We start from the raw sequence: 18,855 nt of genomic DNA, 5'->3' as shown, positions 1-18,855 counted from the left end.
CGGGGTCGGAAACTGTATTCGTTTTAGGGCTTCGCGTTAGAGATGCCCTAACCTTAGTCTTTTAAAAGAGTTATTATGTTCAACGTGCTAGCATTAACCCAAACACTCGTAACCGACGTTGGTAATGTGGGTCATGTAAAACTTATGATGGAAGCGTATAACCCTTTGCTCGGGCCATGGGGCTTACAAGTTGTAGATCGATCGATCTATTACAGAGAAGAGTCGGTAAAGGAGAAGGAGAAAGACAGAAGAAGAGATATACTAGGATTACAACATGAACAACTTTCCTATCTCAACACAACTTATTCTAACACACCTCCTCAATCTGAATCTTAGGGAATTCTACCAAGGTTGAGATTGTACTTGAACTCATCCAACCTTCTCATAGTGAGAGGTTTTGTGAAGCCATCAGCGAGTTGATCTCCAGTAGGTATGAAATGAATGTCAAGTAGCTTCCGTGCTACTCTTTCTCTAACAAAGTGGAAATCAACCTCAATGTGTTTTGTGCGTGCATGGAAAACAGGATTAGCTGAAAGATAGGTTGCGCCAAGAGTATCACACCATAGTCTCGCAGCCTGTGGAGTTTGAATCCCAAGTTCACAAAGTAAAGTTTGTATCCACATTACTTCAGCTGTAGCATTTGCCAATGCTTTATACTCAGCTTCAATACTTGATCTTGAGACAGTAGCCTATTTTCTTGCACTCCATGACACAAGATTTGTTCCCAGAAACACGGCAAAACCATCTGTGGACCTTCTATCATCAGCACAACCTGCCTAATCTGCATCAGAATAAGCAGTAACCAGTGTAGACGATGACTTGACAATCTGAAGTCCAAGTACTTCTGTAAACTTTAGATACCTCAAAATTCTTTTTACTGCAGTCCAATGAGCTGTACTAGGAACATGAAAATATTGACATACTTTATTCACAGAATAGGAAATATCAGGGCGCGTAAGAGTCAAGTATTGCAATGCACCTACAATACTTCTATAATTTGTTGCATCCTCTGACCCAAGTACTTCTCCACTCTCAATTGTGAGTTTTTCTGAGGTTGAGATCGGTGTACTTACAGGTTTGCAACGTTCCATCCCTACTCTCCTGAGTATATCAGTGGTATATTTCTCCTGTGTAAGAAGTATGCCATCCTTTATCTGCTAAACTTCTTTGCCGAGAAAATAATGGAGATCCCCCAAATCCTTTAGTGCAAATTTCAGCTTCAGATCTTTAAGTAAGCAGGTAGTGGCATCTGGACTAGAACTGGCAATAATTATATCATCAACATAAACAAGTATAAATATGGTAATGTTGCCTTTACCGTAGAAAAATAATGAGGTATCTGCTTTAGATGGAGTAAACCCAAGTTTCTATAACTGAGTGCTCAACCTTGAGTACCATGCTCGGGGTGCATGTTTTAACCAATATAAAGCTTTATCCAATTTGCAAACGTAATATGGCTTGCTTTTATTCTCATAACCTGGTGGCTGTCGCATGAACACTTCTTCCTCCAGAACACCATGAAGAAACACGTTTTGAACATCTAGCTGCCTTAGACTCCAACCTTTAGAAATAGCAATTGATAACACAAGTCTAATGGTGGCCGACTTCACAACGGGACTAAAGGTATCATCATAATCAATGCCAAACCTTTGTTTAAACCCTTTTGCAACTAGTCTAGCCTTGTATCTGTCTATACTTCCATCAGACTTTCTTTTGATCTTATAGACCCATTTACAATCAATTATATTCTTACTTCTCCCCGGTGGTACTAGATGCCAAGTTTTATTTTTCACCAATGCATCATACTCAACATCCATAGCCTTTTTCCAATCCTCGTGAGCAAGAGCATCATATAAATGAGTTGGTTCACCGGTACTAGTAAGAAAAGCACGCTTGATCTTGTCATACCTTATTGTACCATCCTTGTATTCCTCTGATTTGAAAACACCTGTTTTTGACCTTGTAATACGTGTTGGAATCTCTGGTACACGGGGCGAAACTGTTGTCCTAGCCACAGAAGATCTGGGCGTAACAGGAGCTGCAGCCGAACCTTCTATCGCAGAAGATCCCGCCTGGTCTATTGCAGGCGCAGAAGATCCCGCATGGTCTCCAGTGGGCTCCTGATTCAAGGGAGAGGGCCGGTCCAGAGAACTGCCAGGCGAACCGCGCCCAGGCGTGCGGCACGAAGAATTGGAGCTGGGCCCCACACCTATTTCCTGGTTCCCCGCCAGATCGGCCCACTCATTCGTGGCACACGGGGAATCATGAAGTGAATCTGCCCTAGAGCTGGGCTCCATGCTGTCGGCCACAACGCCACCTGAATCCGCAGCGCGCCCAGCCGTGTGCCTGGCGCCGAGATTCTCCTCGGATCGCGCATTGGCAGTGGTAGGCACATATGCAACACGATCATCCTCGGATCTGGTGTTGTCTCTTTCCTTGTTTGCTGCTTCACACATAAAATGACGCCCTGTTGCTGCACATTCATCAATAAAATCAAAACTTTCTTTTTTCCTTTTGAACTAATCACCTGATCAGCATTAGTTAGTTCACCCCCGTGATCTAGATTAGGAAGAAAATCTGGAAGTAGTGCTATTTCAACACGTAACAGGGCTCCTGCATTGGGATGAAGCTTTGCAAAAGGAAAGACAATTTCATCAAAAACAACATCACAAGAAATATAGATGCATCCAGTTACGACTTCAAGACATTTGTATCCTTTATGGAGGTTGCTATAACCAATAAAGACACATTGAGTAGAACGAAACTCTAGTTTGTGACGATTATAAGGATGAAGATTGGGATAGCAAGCACACCCAAAATTTTTGAGAGAGTTGTAATCGGGTTTTTTGATGAAACAGTCGCTCTAAAGGGGTGACGTTGCCAATCACTTTACTGGGCAAACGATTTATGAGATATGTAGCTGTGATAAAAGCTTCATCCCAATACTTGAGAGGCATTGATGCATGAGCAAGAAGAAAGAGCCCTACATGAACAATATGACGATGTTTGCGTTCAGCAGAACCGTTTTGTTGATGAGCATGGGGACAAGAAACATGATGCTCTATGCCTATTTCACGAAAGAAAGAATTGAGTTTCTCATATTCTCCTCCCCAGTCACTTTGGACTGTGAGAATCTTTCTGTCAAAGTGTCGTTCAACAAGTTTTTGGAATTCTTGGAAGACGGAAAAGACTTCAAATTTGTACTTAAGAAAATATATCCAAGTAAATTTGCTATAGTCATCAATAAAACAAATATAATATTTTTTTTCCAAAAGAATCTCTTGCATGACCCCATACATCACTGAAAATAAGTTCTAAAGGAGCATGTGAAACACTAGTTGACTTAGGATAAGGAAGTTGGTGACTTTTGGCACATTGACAAGCATCACAAACAGACTCTTCAACTTGACTATGGGACAATAGAAGATTATCTTTATTCACTATTTGCTTAACTATAACTGATGATGGATGTCCTAATCTTTGATGCTATCTTGCCAAAGAGGGCTTGATGACGGAGTGGACTTGACGACGACGATGCCGACTAAGAGCTCCGGATGTGATGGGGTAAAGGCCTCCAATGCATCTACCGTGATGAAGGAGCTCCCTCGTTGCCCGATCCTTTATAAAAAAATATGTCGGATGAGTTTCAAAGAAGACATTGTTATCAGCAGTTAGACGAGACATAGATGCAAGATTTTTGTCGGCTTGTGGAACATGAAGGACATCCTTTAAAAGAAGATCACGTTTTGAACTAGGGGAACTAATTAATGCTTGACCTATGTGATGAATGTTCATACCTCCACCGCTTGCAGTGTGAATCTGGTCGCTGCCGTGGTATTTCTCCCGGAAAGCAAGCTTTTCGAGCTCACTTGTGACATGATCCGTTGCACCGGAGTCAGCGTACCACACCATCCCTGCATCTTCTTCTTGTTCTCGTATGGCTGCAGCAACATGACGCTCGTCGGGGACGTAGTCTTCATCAAAGTGATGCCAGCACTCCATCACCTCGTGACCCGGCTTTTTGCATAGCTGACAGCGGGGCCATCGGTTGTTGGAAGAGGGTGTACATCTATGCCCGTACTGATTCTGGTTCTGATTGTGATTTTATCCGCCTCCACCTCCACCTGTAATCTGGTTCCTGTTGTAGCCGCCTCCTCCTATACCCGAGCGCGAGGACTGAGAACCACCGCGCCCACGCCCGCTGCTACTGTTGCTGCGACCACGTCCCTGCTGCCCACGACCTCCTGTGTTGCGCCCGCGAGAGGCGACATTGGCAGAAGATTGACGAGGGTTCAGACCATGGAGCAAGTTCATGTGGGCATCAAAGGAGAGAAGCTAGCTGTATAATTCCTGGACGGTGACTGGTTCTACCCGAGCAGCAAGAGCAGAGACTACAGGATTGTAATCTAGGTCAAGACCAGCGAGAATACGTGAGGTGATTTCCCCATCAGAGAGGGTGACTCCTCCTGCGCAAGCGATCTCATCGGTGAGAGATTTGACCTTGGCGAGGTAATCTGCCATGCTTGAACTTCCCTTCTGCAGATTGTGAAGAGCAATCCTTGTATTAATGGCTTGCGCTTGTGATTGGGCTGCAAATGTCGCGTGGATGGCAGCCCATACTTCGGAAGGAGTCTGGAGCGTAACAACCTGGGCCAAGATCTCGCGGGAAAGAGACCCCATCAGGAAACCTTGAAGTTGTTGTTGCTGCGCATACCAGATAACTCTAGCCGTGTTGACGATCTGTTCTTCCTTCCCGTCCTTGGTGACGGTGAGGGTGGCCGGCGGTGCTTGGCTCGTCGGCTCGAGGAAGTGCGACATCTGTGCGCCTTTGATTTGAGGCAGCACGACGGCCTTCCACAGGAGAAAATTGCTCCTGTTTAGCTTCTCTTGAGGTGGAGGTCCAATGGACACGGCGTTGCTGGTGCTGGATGATGAGGCGAAGAGGGAGGGGGATGAATCGGTGGTGACGGCACTCATGGTGCTGGCGAGGGCGGAGGAGGTAGTTCCTATCATGGCTTTCCTTGTAGCTAGATGGAATCGATCTAGGAGGAAGAGGCTCTGATGACCATGTAAAACTTATGATGTAAGCGTATAACCCTTTGCTCGGGCCGCACGTGTATATATATCAATGATGTAGTGGCTTACAAGTTGTAGATCGATCGATCTATTACAGACAAGAGTCGGTAAAGGAGAAGGAGAAAAACAGAAGAAGAGATAGACTAAGATTACAACATGAACAACTTTCCTATCTCAACACAACTTATTCTAACAGGTCAAACTCCTGAACTCTCTCCTTTTCGAAATGTTTTGCCGGATAAAAGAAAAACTTTGCAGTAATTATTGACTTGCCGGAAAACGGTATTGATTCCTTTTGTGTTTTTTATAGAAAATTGTTAGTCTTGTTCGATTGACACATACATGACCTCAGCCAACCTATAGACAATTGGGTCGCAGGACACAAGTGAGCAAAGTTTGAGAGCTTACAAAATTCACGACTTATTCGAGCCTCCTCGGAAAACAAAAACAAAATGGAAGTCTGTAGGATGATTCAAGTCCTTTTATGAACAAACTCGGTTTCTTTGCCATTTTTGTTTCTCAAAAGGAAGTCTACAATACTAGCTGTAGATGGCATGGGAACACATATGGCGATAATAAACACGAAACAAATCACTCGCACACATATATGGCGAGAGGGTAGCTAATTAACGGCACGGCATGAACTGAGGTTCAAAGCCAGAGGGCTCTTGCCTGCTTCAAGACCGGCACGAGCTCGCCGGCCATGTGCATGGCCATGAGGCTGTCCAGCCCGCCCAGCAGCCTGCCTCCGATGAACACCACCGGGAAGGCGACTTCGGTGGCCACCTTGGTGCTGTTGTCCTTGGGCCGGAGCGCGAAGACGAGCGCCGCCGGGTCGGCGTCGTCGCTGACCTCCAGCACCGCCGGGTTCGCGCCCTGCCCCACGAGCAGGCACCGGGCCACGTGCGCCATGCAGCACTCCCGCCGCCCCACCACCACAAGCGGCTTCACCTGCACCGTCCTCCGCACGTCGTCGGTGCTGCTGATCATGGCAGTGGCCGTCGCCGTCAGCCACGGTGCCAGCGCCTTGGCTTGCTGCATGTGGTCCGTCGTTCCTGCGTTCGTGCGCTTCAGTTTGACGAGCAGTAATGAGGTGTGGGGGAGGGAGGTGGATATGTGGAGGTCAGAAATATGGGTTGGGGTTAGGACAGAGTGCATAGAGCAATGGGTCGTTAGGCCAACTCCACCACACAATCTCAAACGAATGTCCGTTTTGTCCGGATTCTGTCTATTTGGATAGACCAATAGAGTATTATCTGAACGTGTCCTGAGATGCGGTGGTCATGCGCCTAGCGCGCGACCGCATCCGTTTGCCCTATCATGTCCGCGTCTATCTTTTTTTAAAGAAACAACTTTTAAATGCCAAGCCCTAATTCATCAGGACAGTGGCCCCAGTTCATCACGCCAGCAACAGAGCCAGCGGCCTACACGTCCATCAGCGGCATCAGCCAGCGGCCGGCAACACAGTCAGCCTTCAAAATGAACAGTTGTCCTCGCCGGCAACACAACCAGCAGCCGGCAACACAGCCGGCCTCCAAAATGAATGTTTTTCTCGTCGGCACACAGCCAGCGGCCCAGCGGACGGTCGGCACCCATGCCAGCCTCCAAAAAGAACGGCCACGGCCGATAGGACGACCTAATTCAGGCTTCGGCGTCGAGCATCTCCTTCTGCCTGGCCTCGAACCAGGCCCTCGTCTTCTCGCTCATATTCGACAAGTCCATGCTCATGATCGTAAGGGCCACCTCCTTCGTTTTGGTGGCGGTATTGGTGGCCTCGATGTCGAGCTGCCTCTGCCTGGCCTTAACGTTGTCAGCCTCGATGTCGAGCTGCCTTTGCCGGGCCGCCTCCTCCATGTTGAGCTGCCTTTGCCGGGCCGCCTTCTCCATGTCGATCTTCCTCCTCTTGGCCGCCTCCTTCATCTCAAGCTTCTTCCTTTAAAGGTCTAGGTATTGCTTCATTTGCTCGTCCTTTGTAACACCCCGGTGTAATGATGCTACAGTAACCCCTGGGGTTAAGTTAATCTTTTTGCTAAACATGTTCCTGATCATAATTGTCTCCTTTCTCTTTTAAATTCCAGTTGAATTCAAATTCAAATTTTGTCTGAAATTCAAAATGCTCAGACATGAAAACAAAAATGTTCATCATGTGCAGAATATTCCACAACTAATATTGGTGGTGAACCAACATTTTTGCAAAAAGGTTTGAGTGGCCTAAGCTACTTCAAACAGTGGCCTAAGAAATAAATTAAATGCCTTTTTAATTTATGAAAATGGCAAACTATTTCTAAAGCCTCACAATCTTTTTTTTGCAGTGCCTAATAATTCTTTGAGGTTGTTTTGGCCAGTGGTATAATTTTGCAAAGTCAATTGTGGCAAAAAGAAAATGCAAAAGCTGCTGGAAAAGAAAAACAAAAAAAAACAAAGAAAAGGAAAAGCCCCCCCCCTCTCAACTGGGCCGACTGGCCAGCTGGCCACCGTGCCCCCCCATGGGCCTCGGCCCACCTCAACCAGCCGGCCCAGCTCCCCGCATCGCTCTCCCCTCCCTCCTGTTCCCCCGGTGCGCACCGCTACAGGGGCGCGTCGCCGCCCGACCACCTCGCCGGCAACGCCGCGGGTGGATAAGGGCCCCTCCCCTCGACGCCTCGACCTCCTCCCCACCTACCTCCACCCACTCCCCTGCTCGCCCTCTTCGCTCTCTCCCTCACTCTCCAGATCCCCTCCCCACCTCAACCGAGCGCCGCCGTCGCCATGGCTGTGCCGTAGCCGCGGCCACCGCCTACCCCGCGCCTCGCCAGAAGGTCCAGGAGGCTCGCCGTCGACGCCTCCTTCGACTACCTCACCGGAACGAGGCAGGGAAGCCCCATCAGCGTCGCCATCGTCCTGTCTTCCCCAACGGTCCCCGCCACCACTCGTCGGCGATTCGTCGCCCCCAGCACCGGCCCGACCTCCCTCGAGCCCCCTGCCACCCCCCTACAGCTCCCGGTGAGCCACCACGTCGCTCCCCTCGCTCCCCCGCACGGATCCATCACCGTAGCCTCCGCGCCATTTTTGCCCGAACGGAGCTCCGCCACCGTGGCTGCTGCTATCGCCACAGGCGTTGTCGAGCTCGGCTGAGCTCGCAGTCGTGCCCGCCGTAACCGTAGGATTCGAATGTGCCACTCGCTCCCCTCCCGTTGCTCCTTAGCCACGTCCTCGACATCGCCTGTTTTCCGGCCGCCGCCTTTGCTCGTCGCCACCGTCTCCACGGGCCACTTCAGGTCGTGCCACCGCCACCAAACGATGCGGAGTTGAACGACCGTTCCAATGCACCCAACCGCGCGCAAAACGAGCCACCACAGCGCGTTTCCGAGCTCGCCGGAGCTCACCGCTGCGTTACGGGCTCGCCGGAGTAACTCCGGCGGCCGGCGCTGATGTGGCGCCTATGTGGCAACCCCCCTGGGTCACTGGCAGCTGGGCCCGGCGGTCCCAGTTGACCAGGTCAACGACTGACTGGGCAGCTCCAGTCACTGACTGGTGGGCCCCAGTTGACTGGTCAACTGGTCAGCCGACCGCTGACGTTATGCTTACGTCATGCTGACGTCATTTATCCTTTCTGTTAATTTAAATAAATCCAGAAAACGGTTTAATCTTTAAAAATTCATAGAAAATAAACCGTAACTCGGATGAAAATGTTTTCTATATGAAAGTTGCTCAGAAAAATCCAACGAATCCGAATACGCGGTCTGTTCATCTGTCACATGCCCCTAGCATGCTGAACATGGAACTTTCCCCCTCCGGTCATCTGTCTGACACAGGTCCGGAACCGGGAACACCTTCCCGGTTGTTTTCCCCCTTCACCTATAACGTCTAGGACCGCGTTAGAGCACGCTTAGCGCTACGTATCGTCATGTCATGCTTAGTGTTACCTCTGTTTGCTATGTATTTACTGTTTCTTCCCCCTCTTCTCTCCGGTAGACCCCGAGGCCGCTGATGCCCCGGTGATCGACTACGTCGTCGACAACGACCCCTCCTTGCCAGAGCAACCAGGCAAGCCCCCCCTTTGATCATCCCGATATCGCCCATTCCATTCTCTCATGCTTGCATTAGATTTTGCTACTGTTATTGTTTGCTCCTATTCTGATGCATAGCCTGCTTTTGTACCTGCTTATTGTACCTTACCTGCTTATCCTAATCTGCTTAGTATAGGTTGGTTAGTGATCCATCAGTGACCCCCACCTTGTCCTTGTTGCCCCTGCTTCATCATTGAAGACCCGATCAACGGGATCGAAGACCAGGCCCCGGCACCGCACCTCACTTTCCCCTTAGTTGCTCGACACTACTGGGTTACTATCGAGTGCCGAGGGTGAGACCTCTACAACACTTCTGATGTTAACCTGTAGTGTAGCTATTCGGTCGTGGTCATCGAGGGTGATTTCCTCCTTAACCACTTCCGATACGACTCTGTCGTGCAACCCCTCAAGTGTGAACCTCGAGGGTGATTCCTCTACGTTCACCTTGATGATTACATTGAGTGGAACCCACCGAGGGTGATTCCTTGGGTTTTCCTCTTGATGTTTGGACACACGGATACTTGGACTTTACAACTGTTACTTGGAAAGTGATGTGGAGACGGGTTGACCTGGAAGGTGCCCGTGAGATAATTACGAGGCGTGGCCGGGCATTCTTAGCCCTTGCCGCAAGTCCTCGAGACGGGGCAACGGGGTCACCTCTTTCGTGAGTCTCTGCTTGTTACCGCGCGTTCCTAATCCACTACGATTTGGATATTTGATCCGAGGGGCCTCTGGCCTGATAGCACTAACCATCACGTGGGCATAGTATGGGCGTTCTGCGTCGTGTACATCAGCCGAAGCTTAATAGACGTCAGCGACGGAGCGGCGCGCGCCGGGTTGGACTGGTAAGCTCCTGCCTTTTTAGGGAGGTAGCTAGGTCTGCTCACCGGCCGCCCACGCAACGTGCAGGAGTTCCCGGGGCGATGGCCCATGACCCCTGGGGGCATAGGTTTAGTCCGGCGTGCTTGACCTCTCTATTAAGCCTAGGTCGGGTTGCGGCGTATTGTTTGGCCGAGGCCGGGCATGACCCTGGAAAGTGTGTCCGGCCGGAGTCAATCGAGCGTGGTGGGTAAGTTGGTGCACCCCTGCAGGGAAGAAACATCTATCGATAGCCTGTCCTACGGTAACGGACACTTGGAGTTGTATCCCGATCGATACAACTAGAACTGGATACTTGTGATGAGAACTGGATGGTGATGAGGATTTGATTGTGATGATAACTGGATAGTATGGCTCTGGGATTGCTTTCTCGCAGGGAGTCGAGAAAGGATCTCTGGCCGAGGTTGATAACACTACTACCACTTTACTTATGCTACTCTACTCCCTCTTGTTTGCTGCAAGATGGTGGTTTCCAGAAGATGCTAGTCTTCGATAGGACTAGACCTTCTCTCTATTCTGGCATTTCTGCAGCCCAGTCCACATATACAGCCTTCCTTTGATAATGTTGCATATGTAGTGTAGATCCTTGCTTGCGAGTACTTTGGATGAGTACTCACGGTTGCTTTGCTCCCCCTTTTCCCCCTTCTTTCTTCTTTCTGGTTGTTGCAACCAGATGGTGGAGTCCAGGAGCCAGATGCCACCTTTGACGACTGCTGCTACCCCGAGGGTGCCTACTACCACGTGACGGACGCCGACGACCAAGAGTAGTTAGGAGGCTCCCAGGCAGGAGGCCTTGCCTTTTCGATCGTAGTTGCTTTTGTGCTAGCCTTCTTAAGGCAGACTTGTCTAACTCATGTCTGTGCTCAGATATTGTTGCTTCCGCTGACTCTTGTGTTTCGAGCTTATGTATTCGAGCCCTCGAGGCCCCTGGCTTGTAATATAAAGCTTGTATTATTTTAATTTGTGTCTAGAGTTGTGTTGTGATATCTTCCCGTGAGTCCTTGATCTTGATCGTACACATTTGCGTGTATGATTAGTGTACGATTGAATCGAGGGCGTCACAAGTTGGTATCAGAGCCGACTGCCTGTAGGTAGCCCCCTTTCCAACTCCTTGGCCGAAGTTGAGTCTAGTCACTGAAAACTTTTACTAACATTGGCTGTGTGGCTTACGGGCCCACGTCGCTATTGGGTGGTATTAGCATCTTTTACTCCTCGTCTATACTCTGGGACTCTGAACTCTCTTCTACTCGGGTTAAATGAATTTACTAACATTAGGATCCCGTGACCACATTCACCCCGAAGTTGGATGAAGCCATAGTTATTCCTTAGAATAGCTTTTTGAGTAGTGCACACCCTGTCGTGTTGACTACGGAGTGGAATCCATCGTACCTCCTTCATTATGCATGTTTTCATCATGAATGATCCTTATCTTTGCAAATGCTCAATGCTGAACTACCCCTGTTACATGTTAGCAGGATGGTTAGACCCGCTGGTCGTGGCTGTGGTGCCAACGACCCACCACCGCCTGAATTCTTTACTGGAATGAGGCAACAGTTTGAGTTAACTCGCCAGTTCATGGAAGGAATGATGGCTCAGTTTCCTCGTCCGAACATGAATCAACATCCAACCCGAGTAACTCTGCAGGACTTCATGCGCCTCAACCCATCTATCTACCGCAGCTCAACTCAACCCCTTGATGCTGATGACTGGCTCCGCGACATCACATATGAAATGGAGTCTGCTAGTGTTGCCCCTGCCAACTATGTCACCTTCGCATCTTTCTTTCTGAAGGGTCCTGCTGCTCAATGGTGGGACAGCCACAGGCGTACCCTACCTGCTGGAACGGTCATTACTTGGCCGGATTTCCAAGCTGCCTTCCGTGCCCGTTTCATTCCTCAGGGAACCATGGACAGGAAGAAGCGAGAGTTCCGCAACCTCACCCAAGGCAACAAGACTGTAGATGCTTATCAACGGGAATTTCTGGACTTGTCACGTTATGCTGAAGAAGACATTGCAACTGATGCTCGTAAGCAAGAAAAGTTTCGTGATGGACTTCACCCAGATATCAAGCTAGCACTGCTCATTCATGACTTTGCCGACTTCGCCACCTTGGTGAACAAGGCTATTCAGGTTGAGACTGGTCTTCAGGAACACCAGGGATCCCTCAGGCGTAGCCGTGACGCTGGCCCATCTTCGGGCCCGTCAGCGCAGAAGCGTCGGATATGGATTCCCCACAGCATGTATCGTCCAACTGCACCTACACCAAGACAGTCCTATGTTGCACCTCGTCTGCCTCCTCCACCAGAGAGGCAGCCTCTTCGAGATGTACCATCCCAAGCTCCTGCTCCCGATCCCAATGATGGTCTGTGCTTCAGATGTGGCCGCCCCGGCCACCTTGCTAAAGAGTGCACTCAGAAAAAGAGCCAGCTGGCTCTACCTTCAACTGGCCGTAACAATCAGCCCCATAACAATAATGCCAGACCTTATGGTCATGGTCAGGCTAATCATGTTGATCTGAATGAAGCTCAAGACCAGCCTGCCACTGTGATGGGTACTCTTCTTGTTAATTCAGTACCGGCTTCTGTTTTATTCGATTCAGGAGCATCACATTCATTCATGTCAGAAAATTTTGCTTACGCACATGACATTCGTTGCGAGCCCATGAACACTCCGATAGTGGTACGCACCCCTGCGGGTCAGTGTCGAACTACCATGATTGGTCGCGACGTTCCTGTTGAAATTGAAGGGTTGGAATTCCTTGTTTCTCCCATTATTCTGGAGTCTTCCAATATTGACCTCATTCTGGGAATGGAATGGTTGAAAGCGCATACTGCCTCTATCGTTTGCGCTACCAAGGTCGTTCACCTCCTACATCCTTCAGATGAGATTGTAACCTACCATGCTCAGCTTGTTCAAAACGCTGAAGCACGACTTTATGCTTTGAATGCGTTGAACGCGGCACCTCTTGAGGGAATTGAAAAGATTCCAGTCGTTCGCAACTTCCAAGACGTATTTCCAGAAGAACTTCCAGGAATACCCCCTGCCCGGGCTGTCGAGTTCGTCATCGACTTGAAACCAGGCACCGTTCCTATTGCAAAACGACCCTACAAGATGCCACCTCATGAACTCCTTGAGCTTAAGGAGGAAATCGACAAATCTCTTCACAAGGGTTTCATTCGTCCAAGTTCCTCTGCTTGGGGAGCACCTTCTCTCTTCGTCAAGAAGAAGGACGGTACGAACCGTTTGGTCCAAGACTATCGTCCTATCAACCAAGCTACAATTCAAAACAAATATCCCCTTCCTCGGATCAATGATCTGTATGATCAACTGGCTGGTTCATCGATATTCTCTAAACTCGACTTGAGGTTGGGTTACCACCAGATCCGTGTTCGTGAAGAGGATATTCCAAAGACCGCATTTGTGACTCGTTATGGTTCTTACGAGTACACCGTCATGTCATTCGGTTTAACCAATGCTCCAGCTACATTCTCTCGTCTGATGAACTATATATTCATGGATTACCTCGACAAGTTCGTCGTAGTCTATCTGGATGATATACTGGTATATTCGAAGAATAAAGAAGAACATGCTGAACATCTTCGTCTTGTTCTGGAGAAGCTTCGAGAGCATCAACTTTATGCCAAGTATTCCAAGTGTGAATTCTGGTTACCCGAAGTCACCTACCTTGGTCATGTTATCTCCAAGGATGGTATTGCCGTCAACCCAGAGCGCGTTCAGGCTATTCTTGACTGGACCCCTCCGAAGACTGTCAAGCAAGTCAGAAGCTTTCTCGGACTGGCCAGCTATTGTCGCCGCTTTGTCGAGAACTTCTCCAAGATCGCCAAGCCACTGACTAATCTGCTTCACAAAGGCGTTAAGTTCGATTGGACAGACAAATGTCAGGAAAGTTTCCAGGCACTCAAGGATAAACTGACTTCTGCCCCAGTGCTTGCTCCCCCTGATTCTCGCAAGGACTTTGTCATCTATTGTGACGCTTCACGTCAAGGATTAGGCTGTGTTCTAATGCAAGAGCGCAGGGTGATTGCCTATGCCTCCCGTCAAGTGCGTCCTCACGAAGAAAACTACCCGGTTCATGACCTTGAGCTTGCAGCGGTTATCTTTGCATTGAAGCTATGGCGACAATACCTTCTCGGTAATCGTTGTGAGATCTTCACTGATCATCAGAGTCTGAAGTACCTGTTTACTCAGCCAGATCTGAACCTCCGTCAGCAGCGATGGATGGAAGCTATTGCTGACTACAACTGCGGTATATCTTATACACCTGGCAAGGCTAATGTAATGGCCGATGCCCTAAGCCGAAAGTCTTATTGCAATAATCACCAGGTCTACAAAGCTCAACCCCGCCTTTATGAAGAGCTATGCAAGCTGAACCTTCAACTAGTTCCACAGGGTTCTCTGAATAACCTTGTTTTGGAACCAACTCTTCTGAAAGCAATCAAGTCTGCTCAAGCCAAAGATGCTCATGTTGATCTGATGAAAAAGGATCTTGCCTTAGAGAAATCCAGAGATTTCTCACTTGGTGAAGATGGAACCTTATACTTCAGAGATCGCATTGTCGTACCCCGGTTCGAGCTTATGACAGAGAAGGTGATGAAAGAAGCGCATGACACCCCTCTCTCTATTCATCCGGGAAGTACCAAGATGTATCTTGACATCCGTCAGAAGTACTGGTGGTCTAAGATGAAGCAAGACATTGCTCGATATATTGAAGAATGTGACGTTTGTCGTCGCGTCAAAGCAGAACATCAAAAACCGGCTGGACTTCTACAACCGCTTCCGATTCCTGAATGGAAGTGGGATAAGATCCAAATGGACTTCGTCACTGGCCTTCCCAAGTCTCAGAAAGGTAACGATGCTATCTTTGTCGTCATCGACCAATTCTCGAAGGTTGCTCACTTTCTGCCAGTCAAGGAGACTATCACTGCTAGTCAATTGGCAACCTTGTATATCTCCCGAATTGTGTCACTCCACGGCATTCCGAAGGAGATCAGTTCAGACCGCGGCAGTATTTTCACTTCTAAGTTCTGGGATAGTTTCCAAGAGGCAATGGGAACTCATATTACCTGGAGCACTGCTTATCATCCCCAATCCCAAGGCCAAGTCGAGCGAGTCAATCAAATTCTTGAAGACATGCTTCGAGCTTGTGTTATTTCTTTCGGCAAGAAGTGGGAAGAATCTCTCCCTTATGCGGAGTTCTCTTATAACAACAGCTATCAAGCCAGCTTGAAGATGGCACCCTTTGAAGTGCTTTATGGACGTAAGTGCCGAACCCCTCTGAATTGGTCAGAAACTGGGGAACGAGCACTCATTGGTCCGGACATTATTCAACAAGCTGAAGAGCAGGTTCGCATTGTCCGGGATAATCTCAAGGCGGCCCAATCCCGCCAGAAGAGCAACTATGACCGGAAACACTGGGGTTCAACTTATCAACCTGGTGAACAAGCTTATCTGCGTGTCACTCCTTTGAGAGGCACTCATCGGTTCGGAGTCAAGGGAAAGTTAGCTCCTCGCTACATTGGTCCCTTCCGTATTCTCGCCCGTCGTGGACTGGTGGCTTATCAACTGGAGTTGCCACCTCAGTTCTCTCACGTTCATGACGTCTTCCATGTGTCGCAACTTCGTCGATGCTTCAAGGATCCGGAACGTGAAGTGGATCCGGAATTGATTGAAATTCAAGATGATCTCACATACAAGGAGCATCCGATCTGCATTCTTGAAGAAGCTGAACGTCGAACCCGCCAGAAGGTTACTAAGTTCCTCAAGGTGCAATGGTCGAATCATACTAAAGAGGAAGCCACTTGGGAACGCGAAGATAACCTCCGGGCTGAATACCCCGATCTTTTCCCTTCTACCTCTTAATTCTCGGGACGAGAATTTCTTTTAGAGGAGGAGAGTTGTAACACCCCGGTGTAATGATGCTACAGTAACCCCTGGGGTTAAGTTAATCTTTTTGCTAAACATGTGCCTGATCATTATTGTCTCATGTTCTTTCACATTCCAGTTGAATTCAAATTCAAATTTTGTCTGAAATTCAAAATGCTCAGACATGAAAACAAAAATGTTCATCATGTGCAGAATAATCCACAACTAATATTGGTGGTGAACCAACATTTTTGCAAAAAGGTTTGAGTGGCCTAAGCTACTTCAAACAGTGGCCTAAGAAATAAATTAAATGCCTTTTTAATTTATGAAAATGGCAAACTATTTCTAAAGCCTCACAATCTTTTTTTTGGCAGTGCCTAATAATTCTTTGAGATTGTTTTGGCCAGTGGCATAATTTTGCAAAGTCAATTGTGGCAAAAAGAAAATGCAAAAGCTGCTGGAAAAGAAAAACAAAAAAAACAAAGAAAAGGAAAAGCCCCCCCCTCTCAACTGGGCCGACTGGCCAGCTGGCCACCGTGCCCCCCCATGGGCCTCGGCCCACCTCAACCAGCCGGCCCAGCTCCCCGCATCGCTCTCCCCTCCCTCCTGTTCCCCCGGTGCGCACCGCTACAGGGGCGCGTCGCCGCCCGACCACCTCGCCGGCAACGCCGCGGGTGGATAAGGGCCCCTCCCCTCGACGCCTCGACCTCCTCCCCACCTACCTCCACCCACTCCCCTGCTCGCCCTCTCCGCTCTCTCCCTCACTCTCCAGATCCCCTCCCCACCTCAACCGAGCGCCGCCGTCGCCATGGCTGTGCCGTAGCCGCGGCCACCGCCTACCCCGCGCCTCGCCAGAAGGTCCAGGAGGCTCGCCGTCGACGCCTCCTTCGACTACCTCACCGGAACGAGGCGGGGAAGCCCCATCAGCGTCGCCATCGTCCTGTCTTCCCCAACGGTCCCCGCCACCACTCGTCGGCGATTCGTCGCCCCCAGCACCGGCCCGACCTCCCTCGAGCCCCCTGCCACCCCCCTACAGCTCCCGGTGAGCCACCACGTCTCTCCCCTCGCTCCCCCGCACGGATCCATCACCGTAGCCTCCGCGCCATTTTTGCCCGAACGGAGCTCCGCCACCGTGGCTGCTGCTATCGCCACAGGCGTTGTCGAGCTCGGCTGAGCTCGCAGTCGTGCCCGCCGTAACCGTAGGATTCGAATGTGCCACTCGCTCCCCTCCCGTTGCTCCTTAGCCACGTCCTCGACATCGCCTGTTTTCCGGCCGCCGCCTTTGCTCGTCGCCACCGTCTCCACGGGCCACTTCAGGTCGTGCCACCGCCACCAAACGATGCGGAGTTGAACGCCCGTTCCAATGCACCCAACCGCGCGCAAAACGAGCCACCACAGCGCGTTTCCGAGCTCGCCGGAGCTCACCGCTGCGTTACGGGCTCGCCGGAGTAACTCCGGCGGCCGGCGCTGATGTGGCGCCTATGTGGCAACCCCCTGGGTCACTGGCAGCTGGGCCCGGCGGTCCCAGTTGACCAGGTCAACGACTGACTGGGCAGCTCCAGTCACTGACTGGTGGGCCCCAGTTGACTGGTCAACTGGTCAGCCGACCGCTGACGTTATGCTTACGTCATGCTGACGTCATTTATCCTTTCTGTTAATTTAAATAAATCCAGAAAATGGTTTAATCTTTAAAAATTCATAGAAAATAAACCGTAACTCCGATGAAAATGTTTTCTATATGAAAGTTGCTCAGAAAAATCCAACGAATCCGAATATGCGGTCCGTTCATCTGTCACATGCCCCTAGCATGCTGAACATGGAACTTTCCCCCTCCGGTCATCTGTCTGACACAGGTCCGGAACCGGGAACACCTTCCCGGTTGATTTCCCCCTTCACCTATAACGTCTAGGACCGCGTTAGAGCACGCTTAGCGCTACGTATCGTCATGTCATGCTTAGTGTTACCTCTGTTTGCTATGTATTTACTGTTTCTTCCCCCTCTTCTCTCCGGTAGACCCCGAGGCCGCTGATGCCCCGGTGATCGACTACGTCGTCGACAACGACCCCTCCTTGCCAGAGCAACCAGGCAAGCCCCCCCTTTGATCATCCCGATATCGCCCATTCCATTCTCTCATGCTTGCATTAGATTTTGCTACTGTTATTGTTTGCTCCTATTCTGATGCATAGCCTGCTTTTGTACCTGCTTATTGTACCTTACCGCTTATCCTAAACTGCTTAGTATAGGTTGGTTAGTGATCCATCAGTGACCCCCACCTTGTCCTTGTTGCCCCTGCTTCATCATTGAAGACCCGATCAACGGGATCGAAGACCAGGCCCCGGCACCGCACATCACTCTCCCCTTAGTTGCTCGACACTATTGGGATACTATCGAGTGCCGAGGGTGAGACCTCTACAACACTTCTGATGTTAACCCTGTAGTGTAGCTATTCGGTCGTGGTCATCGAGGGTGATTTCCTCTTTAACCACTTCCGATACGACTCTGTCGTGCAACCCCTCAAGTGTGAACCTCGAGGGTGATTCCTCTACGTTCACCTTGATGATTACATTGAGTGGAACCCACCGAGGGTGATTCCTTGGGTTTTCCTCTTGATGTTTGGACACACGGATACTTGGACTTTACAACTGTTACTTGGAAAGTGATGTGGAGACGGGTTGACCTGGAAGGTGCCCGTGAGATAATTACGAGGCGTGGCCGGGCATTCTTAGCCCTTGCCGCAAGTCCTCGAGACGGGGCAACGGGGTCACATCTTTCGTGAGTCTCTGCTTGTTACCGCGCGTTCCTAATCCACTACGATTTGGATATTTGATCCGAGGGGCCTCTGGCCTGATAGCACTAACCATCACGTGGGCATAGTATGGGCGTTCTGCGTCGTGTACATCAGCCAAAGCTTAATAGACGTCAGCGACGGAGCGGCGCGCGCCGGGTTGGACTGGTAAGCTCCTGCCTT

At 49.8% G+C, this 18,855-nt stretch overlaps 1 protein-coding gene across 1 annotated transcript; it reads right to left on the bottom strand.

Annotated features, from left to right (window-relative positions):
* Positions 1–5,333: 5,333 nt before the first annotated feature.
* On the bottom strand, positions 5,334–6,169 carry LOC123058202 (monothiol glutaredoxin-S3-like). The gene has a single exon (XM_044481004.1). It carries the CDS (start codon positions 6,115–6,117, stop codon positions 5,728–5,730), a length of 390 nt encoding a protein of 129 aa, XP_044336939.1. The 5' UTR covers positions 6,118–6,169; the 3' UTR covers positions 5,334–5,727.
* Positions 6,170–18,855: the final 12,686 nt, after the last annotated feature.

Source organism: Triticum aestivum, chromosome 3A (assembly GCF_018294505.1).
Source record: "Triticum aestivum cultivar Chinese Spring chromosome 3A, IWGSC CS RefSeq v2.1, whole genome shotgun sequence".
NCBI classification, from domain to species: Eukaryota; Viridiplantae; Streptophyta; class Magnoliopsida; order Poales; family Poaceae; genus Triticum; species Triticum aestivum.
Note: the sequence above shows the minus strand (reverse complement) of the source record. Positions and strands in the feature narration are given on the sequence as shown.